The sequence below is a fragment of the Bombina bombina genome, chromosome 3, assembly GCF_027579735.1.
Source record: "Bombina bombina isolate aBomBom1 chromosome 3, aBomBom1.pri, whole genome shotgun sequence".
Taxonomy (NCBI): Eukaryota; Metazoa; Chordata; class Amphibia; order Anura; family Bombinatoridae; genus Bombina; species Bombina bombina.
Genome location: NC_069501.1, coordinates 863,234,870 through 863,247,720, shown reverse-complemented (window position 1 = coordinate 863,247,720; position 12,851 = coordinate 863,234,870). Strand labels below are relative to the sequence as shown.

At 33.3% G+C, this 12,851-nt stretch overlaps 1 protein-coding gene across 1 annotated transcript in view; it reads left to right on the top strand.

The window, feature by feature from the left end:
* DNAJC3 (DnaJ heat shock protein family (Hsp40) member C3) overlaps positions 1 to 12,851 on the top strand; it is a 116,055-nt gene that overhangs the window by 17,987 nt on the left and 85,217 nt on the right. Inside the window, exons 3-4 of the mRNA XM_053707837.1 lie at positions 2,171 to 2,295; positions 10,890 to 10,964. Coding sequence (XP_053563812.1) covers positions 2,171 to 2,295; positions 10,890 to 10,964 — 200 coding nt within the window. The remainder of the gene's footprint in view (positions 1 to 2,170; positions 2,296 to 10,889; positions 10,965 to 12,851) is intronic.

Genomic DNA, 12,851 nt, shown 5'->3' with positions numbered 1-12,851 from the left:
ATACACTGGCTGTACATGAACATGTCCTCATGCACACCGATTAAGGGCAACAAACACAGCAACACCAGCTTCTTAAAGACACTGCAGAAAAAATTTCACTAAAAAAAAATCTCATCGCAGAAAATGAAAGAAAGTTCTGCCCCTGGGCTGCCAATAGCCCTTAAAAGGGCCTTTTACCTGTGAAAAAAAAAATACAAACAACCGCCCCACAGTAAAATCCACCACGCACACAACCAAACCCCCCAAATAAAATCCTATATAGAAACCTAAGCTCCCCATTGCCCTGAAAAGGGCATTTGGATGGACATTGCCCTTAAAAGGGCATTTAGCTCTTTTTCTGTGCCCAAACCCTAATCTAAAAATAAAACCTGCCTTAGAATGTCTGTAGTATTATATGGTAGCTGTGTTTTCAACTATGTATAAGATTGCTATAAACATTGTTGCAAACACAGCTGCCAGATTGCTTAAGACATGTGCACACTCCTGAGCTCACCTAGAATTGACATAATTGATTATAGAAGTACATTGGAAAGTTGTTTAAAATTGCATGCTCTTTCCAACCCATTTAAGTTTAATTTTGACTTTTTACTGTCCCTTTTTACTTGCTGTTGTTTTTGTAACACTATTGGTTTACCTCTGTGAGAAAGTCAGCTCTGCTCTTTAGTCATTGGCAAAGCAATTTTACAATTGGTTCGTTTTTAACTTTGAGATTGGCACAGGGAAGTGCATGAGGGTTTATTGAGCTATGCAACATTGTCGGCTTTGTGTGTTCTTTTTCCGTACACTGTCTGCACAGAGCCGTCAAACACTAGTCAAAGGATACATATGCTCAAAGCTCTAGTCCTATGATCATGCAATTGTCACATAGTTTTTTTCTTTTTTTAATTTAACATCGGTTTCCAAACTGTTCTGAGTAGTTCAAGAGTAGTTGACAGAAAAAATTACTTTTCATATCCTCTGCAAATAATGTCTGCTTCCAAAAGTTTTTTTTTTATACAAAACCTGTAGCAACATTGATCCCTGAGGCACACTACTTTTAACTGTCTCTTCCTTTGAAAGTACTACATTTTTTGTAAAAAAATAAATAAATCCACTTAGCTTTTCCCAGATGCTGTTACTAGCAATGCATAAAAATATAGGTGTGTGATCAATGAACAAATACAACACTGAATAAACATCCTATGTCAGCAAAACTTATTTTAATTTTGCATATATTTAATGTGTGCGTATATGTAAATATGCATATTTGTTTATAGTCCTATTTAGATATCACTAATTTGTTTATATTATATGATCTGTGTTAAAGGGATATTGTACTGTACATTCACCCCCCCCCCCCCCATTGTAATGTCTTCCCAATGATCCCTTTTAACTCCTGGAGGTTATTAAATTATTTACAAATAGGTCCTTTACTTTTATTTTGTCTTTTAAAGTAGCTGTGGTTTCCCCCTAAAACTACTTCCTTTACTGAAATTGTGAATTCTGCTGTAGCTTAGCTATAAGCAAGAGGCAGGAGCTGTAATCATTATCACGGCGGGGGTGGGAAAGAAATGCTAAAATGCTAATACTTAGAGAGACCAATTGTGCACACTGAAAGAGTTAAAAATCCAGTATAAAACCGTTTAAAAAAAACTTACTTAGAAGCTTTCAGTTTAGCTCTGTTTAAAAGGTTACTGGAATACCCACTGCAAGTGGGAAATATCAGACACTTCCCCCTTCCTCTGCATATGAAAAGACCCTTTACACAAACAGGAGCAAGCTGGAGTAGGCATACGTCAGTATTCTCCTAAAACTTTGGGGCTTGTTTAAGAGTCTGAAAATCAGAGCAATGTTATTTAAAAATAAGAAAAACTATCTATTTTAAAAAACAAAAACAAAACTGTATGGGCTATATAAATGGATCATCTACAAAACATTTATGCAAAGAAAAATCTAGTGTATAATGTCCCTTTAAGATGAAAAAGGTTTTGTATAAAGAGAAAGATAAGAAAATTAAGTTGTTTTTCTGTGTGTTAAAATGGGTTGTGGTTTCAGTGAGTTAAACCAGCTATTTCAAATACAAAAAAAAGCATGTTACGATGAAACAAATTTTACAATACGTTGTCCCTTTAAATCTAATACAACATTTACAGTTTTATTAGTAATCATTGTTCTCTATATTTATGACTAGATGGAGAACCAGATAACTACCTGGCATACTATCGAAGAGCCACCGCATTCCTGGCTATGGGCAAATCAAAAGCTGCAATTCCTGACTTAAGTAGAGTAATTGAACTGAAGCCAGATTTTACATCAGTAAGTTCTTTTTAAGCTTAACCACAGGGCAGGAACAAAATCAGTTGCTTAAATATTTCTGGTATATAATACTCAGCAAAGCCTAAATCTTTATTTTAAGAAGTATTCAAAGGATCTTCAACTTATAGTATGTGAGCCAATATATTGCTTCTTCATCTTATAGTATGTGAGCCAATATATTGCTTCTTCATCTTATAGTAGGTGAGACAATATATTGCTTCTTCATCTTATAGTATGTGACACAATATATTGCTTCTTCTGTGAGACAATATATGGGAGACAATATATTGCTTCTTCTGTGAGACAATATATGGGAGACAATATATTGCTTCTTCATCTTATAGTATGTGACACAATATATTGCTTCTTCATCTTATAGTAGGTGAGACAATATATTGCTTCTTCATCTTATAGTATGTGACACAATATATTGCTTCTTCATCTTATAGTGTGTGACACAATATATTGCTTCTTCATCTTATAGTATGTGAGACAATATATTGCTTCTTCATCTTATAGTATGTGAGACAATATATTGCTTCTTCATCTTATAGTATGTGACACAATATATTGCTTCTTCATCTTATAGTATGTGACACAATATATTGCTTCTTCATCTTATAGTATGTGACACAATATATTGCTTCTTCATCTTATAGTATGTGACACAATATATTGCTTCTTCATCTTATAGTATGTGACACAATATATTGCTTCTTCATCTTATAGTATGTGACACAATATATTGCTTCTTCATCTTATAGTATGTGACACAATATATTGCTTCTTCATCTTATAGGAGGTGAGACAATATATTGCTTCTTCATCTTATAGGAGGTGAGACAATATATTGCTTCTTCATCTTATAGGAGGTGAGACAATATAATGCTTCTTCATCTTATAGGAGGTGAGACAATATATTGCTTCTTCATCTTATAGTATGTGACACAATATATTGCTTCTTCATCTTATAGTATGTGAGACAATATATTGCTTCTTCATCTTATAGTATGTGAGACAATATATTGCTTCTTCATCTTATAGTATGTGACACAATATATTGCTTCTTCATCTTATAGGAGGTGAGACAATATATTGCTTCTTCATCTTATAGGAGGTGAGACAATATATTGCTTCTTCATCTTATAGGAGGTGAGACAATATAATGCTTCTTCATCTTATAGGAGGTGAGACAATATATTGCTTCTTCATCTTATAGTATGTGAAACAATATATTGCTTCTTCATCTTATAGGAGGTGAGACAATATATTGCTTCTTCATCTTATAGTAGGTGAGACAATATATTGCTTCTTCATCTTATAGTAGGTGAGACAATATATTGCTTTTTCATCTTATAGTAGGTGAGACAATATATTGCTTCTTCATCTTATAGTATGTGAGACAATATATTGCTTCTTCATCTTATAGTATGTGACACAATATATTGCTTCTTCATCTTATAGTATGTGACACAATATATTGCTTCTTCATCTTATAGTATGTGACACAATATATTGCTTCTTCATCTTATAGTATGTGACACAATATATTGCTTCTTCATCTTATAGTATGTGAGACAATATATTGCTTCTTCATCTTATAGTATGTGAGACAATATATTGCTTCTTCATCTTATAGTATGTGACACAATATATTGCTTCTTCATCTTATAGTATGTGACACAATATATTGCTTCTTCATCTTATAGGAGGTGAGACAATATATTGCTTCTTCATCTTATAGGAGGTGAGACAATATATTGCTTCTTCATCTTATAGGAGGTGAGACAATATATTGCTTCTTCATCTTATAGGAGGTGAGACAATATATTGCTTCTTCATCTTATAGTAGGTGAGACAATATATTGCTTTTTCATCTTATAGTAGGTGAGACAATATATTGCTTCTTCATCTTATAGTATGTGAGACAATATATTGCTTCTTCATCTTATAGGAGGTGAGACAATATATTGCTTCTTCATCTTATAGTAGGTGAGACAATATATTGCTTCTTCATCTTATAGGAGGTGAGACAATATATTGCTTCTTCATCTTATAGGAGGTGAGACAATATATTGCTTCTTCATCTTATAGGAGGTGAGACAATATATTGCTTCTTCATCTTATAGGAGGTGAGACAATATAATGCTTCTTCATCTTATAGGAGGTGAGACAATATATTGCTTCTTCATCTTATAGTAGGTGAGACAATATATTGCTTCTTCATCTTATAGGAGGTGAGACAATATATTGCTTCTTCATCTTATAGTGTGTGACACAATATATTGCTTCTTCATCTTATAGTAGGTGAGACAATATATTGCTTCTTCATCTTATAGTAGGTGAGACAATATATTGCTTCTTCATCTTATAGTATGTGAGACAATATATTGCTTCTTCATCTTATAGTAGGTGAGACAATATATTGCTTCTTCATCTTATAGGAGGTGAGACAATATATTGCTTCTTCATCTTATAGGAGGTGAGACAATATATTGCTTCTTCATCTTATAGGAGGTGAGACAATATATTGCTTCTTCATCTTATAGTAGGTGAGACAATATATTGCTTCTTCATCTTATAGTAGGTGAGACAATATATTGCTTCTTCATCTTATAGTAGGTGAGACAATATATTGCTTCTTCATCTTATAGTAGGTGAGACAATATATTGCTTCTTCTGTGAGACAATATATGGGAGACAATATATTGCTTCTTCTGTGAGACAATATATGGGAGACAATATATTGCTTCTTCATCTTATAGTATGTGACACAATATATTGCTTTTTCATCTTATAGTATGTGAGACAATATATTGCTTTTTCATCTTATAGTATGTGAGACAATATATTGCTTCATATTATAGTATGTGAGACAATATATTGCTTCATATTATAGTATGTGAGACAATATATTGCTTCATCTTATAGTATGTGAGACAATATATTGCTTCATCTTATAGTATGTGAGACAATATATTGCTTCATCTTATAGTATGTGAGACAATATATTGCTTCATCTTATAGTATGTGAGACAATATATTGCTTCATCTTATAGTATGTGAGACAATATATTGCTTCTTCATCTTATAGTATGTGAGACAATATATTGCTTCATCTTATAGTATGTGAGACAATATATTGCTTCATCTTATAGTATGTGAGACAATATATTGCTTCATCTTATAGTATGTGACACAATATATTAATGAGTTGTTTTGTATTCAGTCATTATTTTTAGATAAATATGCATTTGGGAAATTTATTTATTTTGATGTTTTTAGTATAGTTTCAAGGATAAAAAACATTCACTGAAGAATATGTTTAAAAATGTGCTTTTTTAAAACTATATAATTGGTGTAATATAAATTGTAAAAAACAGTTTTAATATATGATGTTGTGTGTTTAATATGTATTGTATGGGGGGTTATTTAGATTTTAGATGGGGTTTACTGGTGGGGGGTTATGTAGAGGGTAATTACAGGTAGGATTCTGTTATTTAAAACTGAGCAAGGGACCACACTCCATCCTATTTATAGGGGTCACCTGCAATTGGTAACACTTGACCTCAAAACCAATAACAAAGTGCCCAGCAGCAGATAAACGTTCTCATTTTTTTTACTCCGTATCTTAGCTTGTTACTATTATATATATATATATATATATATATATATATATATATATATATATATATATATATATATATATATATATATATATATATATATATATATATATATATATATATATATATATATATAGATTTATTTATATAGACTGATTTTTTTTTTTTTTTAACATATAACAGAAATTGTGTTTTGCTTCATCAACATCCGGCCACTCATTGGAAGTAGAACGCGCACCTTGTGGTGGGAGGCTGTCCCAGAGCCCTTAAAGGGACATAACCCCCCCCAAAAAAAACCCATATATTTTGTAATTCAGACAGAGAATACTGTTTTAAAAAGTTTGCAATTTACTTTTATTATCCAATGTGTTTTGTTCCCATGATATTCTGTGTTGACAAAATACCTAGGTAGGCATCTAAAGCACTATATGGCAGGAAATAGCGCTGCCATCAAAAGATACCAAGAGAATAAAACAAATTGGATAATAGAGATAACTTGGAAAGTTGTTTTTAAATGACAGACTTTATTTGAATCAAAAAAGTTAAGTTTTTTACTTTACTGTCCCCTTTTACACAGTATACAGTATATAAATCAAAAAATCTCCAAATATATAACATTCTATTCACCAAAGTCAATAAAATAAACAGTTCCAATACAAAGACTCAGTACTCATAACTTGCTCATAACTCCATTTTATCCAAACATAGTGTAATCCCATTGTTTTGTCCCTCCTTGGGTAATACATATATAGTAAGTACAGCCTATCCATCTGAATTAACAGCCGCTTACTCTGACACGTCACAAGCAATCTCACTATTCTACCGCCATCTACTGGCCATTCTCTATGTAGCACCCTTTGCTTCAAACTGGTGTATTCTGCTTGCTGTAAAAATAAACAGAGAAACAAGTGTCAGAAATAAGTTTACAAATGAAACATTTTCTTCACAATACAAAATCTAACCAAAAAGTTATACTTTGTTATTACATATTGACAAACGCATTGATGTTACTATATACAATAAGTTTTCATTAAAAAAAAAAACCCTGTAAAATTATAGGTATTTAACCCTTTTGGGTATAGGGTATCTAGTTCCACTATCCAAAATGTTTGTTTATTTTTGTAATAATAATGATTTTCTATCACCTCCCATTGGGCAACACAACATCTTAGGGTGGATAACTGATGTTTGTGGGCCACTGGTTGATCAGTTTTTTCCTTGTTCTAATGCCTGTCTAACAGAGGAGCTATGCACTGCAATCATCTCTTTAAGGGTACATTCTGTCTTTCCAGTGTAGGACTGCCCACCTGGACACTTCATTTTGTAGATAATACACTTAGATTCACAATTAAGATATATTTCTTGCCTGTAGCAATATGGGTAAACATATCCCCTAGTATAAGGCTATTACAGGTAACACAACCCTGACATCTATATACACCTGTTTTGATTGGTTAAAAAGTGGGTTTTCTTTTCCTTATATTAATTCTTAGTAGTCCACTTTTTCAACTCCAAAATTTTCACAGTGACATATGTAAAATTGTAATATGTTATATGCTTCTATTATACATTTATATTAAGAAGAATAAAACACTATTTGTATTTACTTATAAATAATATAAACATATTCCCTTACCTAAAAAAATATGTTTGTTTATTCGGATGGAAACGGGTTGAGGCCTTATATAAACATAAGATGCCAGGACACTGGCAGAGGCTGGTCACTATTAATATGACAAAGAAAAAAGTAGAAGCGCTTAGAGGATATAAGAACCCTGCTCAACTAGTGATTTCCCCTCCAAGAAAACGTGGTGTGCAAAAGCTAGTGAAGGTAGTTAAGCGCTAAAAGCACGGGTTAAATATTTTACAAATAAGTGTAAAGATTATTTAAAAATTAAGGGCAGATTTTAGCTAAACATCAGAAAAATAATATACAATAAAAGTGCCTGAATTATGTAGCAAATAAGGTAAATGTTATGTTACCAGTGTAAAGAGGTAAAAAATGCGTCAAAATAACAATTTAATAAAATACAAATGTATCTTCTAAAACATATAAAACATGATAGAAGGGACGTCTCCCATATAACAATTAATAACTACTAATTAGCTTAGTGGCGATAAAAAAAACTTTGCTTAAAATAAAGTACTTGCGCTTTTAATCACCACTAAGCTAATTAGTAGTCATTAATTGTTATAAGGGAGACATCCCTTCTATCATGTTTTATATGTTTTACAGGATACATTTGTATTTTATTAAATTGTTATTCTGACTACATTAGAGTTGTTTCACTTTGACACATCTTTTACCTCTTTACACTGGTAACATAACATTTACTATTTTTCTGATGTTTAGCTAAAATCTGCCCTTCATTTTTAAATAATCTTTACACTTATTTGTAAAATATTTAACCCGTGCTTTTAGCGCTTAACTATCTTCACTAGCTTTTGCACTATTAATATGACAGCAGGCAGAGGCACACATGAAGGAAACGCATATACAAGCAGGTACACAAAGGTAGCAATGCGCGCACACACACATAAAAACACATATACATTCTTACACAGGCCTACATACATGTGCCTTCACACAGAAAGTGATAGACACATACAGGAAGGCAAGGCTAAACACATAAAAGCACATGCAAAAAGACACACACTCATGAAAGGATAGACAGATACACACAAAGACAGGGCCACACACAAACACGCAAAATGCATATATACAATCTCATACTCACAAAGGTCAGGGCCAAGACACACACACACACACACACACACACACACACACACACACACACACACACACACACAAACAAACATACAGGGAAAGTCAGACACACATACACATAATAAGGCAATGGTTTGCTGGCTTAGATCCTGGCAACGCCAACTGATGGTTATTGCTTAAAATACAAGGCTTGTACACTAAGCACCCTCAATAATATTACTTTATACCTGGGCACAAGGTCACTGCACAAACATTATCTGGTTTCACTGGCACTGTATATACATATCATTATACTAATCAAGGCACAATGTTACTAGTTCATTTCACTTTTGAAAAAGCCATATCTCTTGTTTGATTCAGTTAGTTACTAGGTTTAGTGGACATTTCCAGTCCATTTCATACTAAAATACATTCACAGCATCGTGTATATACAACCTATATGGGTTATCATGTATATACACCATATTTGGGTATATTATCCTCCAGATAAAATAATGTCAAATTAACTCTTATCTGACCTCTGAAAGTGAGAAAAGCTCCAGAAAATAATTGGTCACTAGTAGTTAAAGTTACCAGAATGAAAGAACCAGTGGGTAAATAGTCAGAGCACTGGGCAAATGACACAAATATAACTAGCCAGGTTGAGGGGAGAATGCACCAACTTGCTCCACAGGGGACTTGCCATGCACAGGGTAAAGAGTACAGAACATTAACTAAACAAATCCAGTAAGACAGAGAGTCCAGTCCAGCACCTTAGGCCACTGCACGCCACTCAAGGGTCACTACTTGTACCCTCAGTCACAATATCAGAAAATCCAGAAAAATCCAGAAAATCCAGAAAGAGTGGCAGCACCGTATGGAAATCAATATTTATTAGCACACAAACACAGCGACATTTCGGGAACCACTTCCCTTAGTCATGACACAGGGAAGTGGTTCCCAAAACGTTGCTGTGTTTGTGTGCTAATAAATATTGATTTCCATACGGTGCTCCCACTTTTTCTGGATTTTCTGACATTAACTAAACAAAACTAGTATCACCAATCTAGAATGACCTACAAGAACATTAGCAGATAGCACATGATCATAAGTACAGAGAACCACAGCCAATAATTCAGAATGAAGCAGTAAAATTATTAACTAGCTAGGACCAGGAGCCAATACACAGCATGGCTAGCTAGGCACCTACAAATTTAAAAAACTCCAGCCTCCAACTTCATTAAAATACCTTTATTATCTTATTCTGGGTCCAAATATACAACGTTTCAAGCCAACATTAGGCTCTTAATCATGTACATCTTAATTATACAGGTTCCTGCTTTTTATACCCTCACCTGTTAATCTGCTGTTCATTAGCCCTTTCTATGAAAAACACAACTGTTGCAATTGCAACAGTGACATCTTGTGGTTGTAACATATAGTACATCAATTCTTTATTATGATGTCTTTTTGGTTTTCAATAGAATAGGTGAACAGTGTCTGTATATCATTAAAACATAAAACATAAAAACCTATATACAATATTAAAGAGAGGAGCATAAAATCCAAACATCTACAATACCAAAACAGTCTACAGAGTACATTTTCATCAATCAGAAATGTATTTCTAAACAGAATGTAATTTTATTGAGAGCTAGGCACCTACACAGAGTCAGCAGTGAGTCCAATACCAGCAGAAAGTGCCTTTGGTAGCACATATGAGCGGCAGAGCACTTCCCTGGGCACTGAGGCTGCTGGCATCAGGGCTGCATTTCAGAGGGAAAGCCCTCCTAAGTAATGTCATGCTACTTCTGTCCATCCAGGGCAGCAGTGGTAGCTACAGGGCTACTGAATGCTGCATAGCCACCCTACTTCCTGCACCTCCTTTCTCTACAGAAGCCTGTGCACAGTACACCGTTACAGCATGTGCACAGGAATATCTTCAGAAACAGAAGTAAGGCTTTATAAAATACATATATAGAAAATGGTGGATCGTTTTCCTAAGTCGTCCGGAGGAAATTTAAAGTCATCCAGGACAACTGGAAATCTCTATATATAAAAATGTCATTATTTTCTTATTGATCTATGACTAGCCAGGCTGGCAGCAAAGTGAATGATAACTGCTTAAGGTACTAATCTAAGTTGCCCATTCACATAACTGGTCCTTTGTTTTATGATGACATTTTCATTTTCTTGTGTGTCTGTGTATAAAGGCCTCTAGTTCTTTAAATGCACCAACTGATCAACTTGTATTTTATCAGGCAAGATTACAAAGAGGGCAGCTATTGCTGAAACAAGGAAGGCTGGATGAAGCAGAGGATGACTTCAAAAAAGTGGTAAGTGAAGAATGGCTGATCTAATTTTAACACAAAACTGGGCACAAGAGGGTTGGAGATGAGTGGAAAGGGGAGGGAGCAGCAGATTTTTGGTGTATTTTTTAAAGTTTGATTAGCTGTTTAAATATTAACAAAACAACTGTAAAGTTTTAGTGTCTATAAAACAGTGGGAGCTGCCATGTTGTAACTTAGGTTACCTTTTTTTGCTGCGGCCAATTAGAGACAGTTATAAATAGGTCACTAGAGTCTGCAACCAATGGCTGTGTGGAATATAACAGTTTTCTGCACTTCCATTTCTAACAGCAACTGAAAAGCTCACAATTTCATAATGGAATTACAGGAAAAGGGGAAAAATAAATAATGAAAATTTATATAGTATTTTTATATATAGGGTTTATCATTTTATATTGCCATCTCATAATGTTTAATGTCCCTTTAAGCCTAAAAATAACTCCAAAATTAGCAAAACGCCAAAATAGTGGGATGAGGAGTAGCAATTTTATGTACAAGTATATTTTAAAATTAATTTAAAATTTTGCATCTTCTCTTCATATAATTTCCTTTTACCTAAACAGCATTTGTTTCTATAAACCATGTGATTTTTCCCCGTATAACTATATTTCATTCCAAAAAAGTGTTAAGTAAGTCATAATGAATAATGTATACTAAATAGTAAAACAAATATTTGTAATCTATACTGTAAATCGCTAACATAAACTCAGTATGCAAATTAAACTAATATTACAAATGTAGAGGTTCGGTTATTTACCAAAATGAAATTTTATATATACAGTATATGTATATATGTATGTGTGTGTATGTGTATATATATATATATATATATATATATATATATATATATATATATATATATATATATATTGATTTATTTATATAGACTGATTTTTTTTTTTTTTTTACATATAACAGAAATTGTGTTTTGCTTCATCAACATCCGGCCACTCATTGGAAGTAGAACGCGCACCTTGTGGTGGGAGGCTGTCCCAGAGCCCTTAAAGGGACATAACCCCCCCCCCCAAAAAAAAACATCAATAACATAAACTCAGTATGCAAATTAAACTAATATTACAAATGTAGAGGTTCGGTTATTTACCAAAATGAAATTTTATATATACAGTATATGTATATATGCATGTGTGTGTATATATATATATATATATCTCCCAGAAAAGAAGTGTTCAATAAACTGCACAATGTAATATATACTCTTTAGCAAGACTCAGCATATAGTGTATCTCCTTCTGTTATAAACGTGAAAGTTCACTCTGTGATGCACACTTAGCAATGCAAGATTAGACACCTGCAAACAAACTGAGGCGGAAATCGATCCCCAGTGTTGCTGACACTAGCGGTATGAGGTGGGACCTCCTAGAGCAGCCCGTGCCCAAATACAGTAATTTGCTGTGCCCACTCACCGCTCTTCATGTGTCTCCAGCGTCTGGATAGCAACCGTAGGTCTGTGTAGTCCCCAGGTCTCTGTTTGTTCAATTGCGGCGTCTTTTTCTACAACTTATAACAATATATATATATATATATATATATATATATATATATATATATATATATATATATATATATATATATATATATATATATATATATATATATATATATTGTAACAACAAGAGAAAATCATGGGGCAGAAGTGCAAGGTACTCAAAATTCCCTTCCACAAATGCTCCAAAAGACATAAGGGGTTAAACGTACGTAGCGCAAGGCAAGAGAAGGCAGCTACATGTGTTCCACTACAGAAACTGGGAACTAAGGATTAGTCTCAACAAGGAACCTTTTTTTTTTTTTTTTTTTTTTTTTTTTATTGAGGTTTGATAAAGGCTTACAAAAATTCTTGAAGTCAGGATAACATTT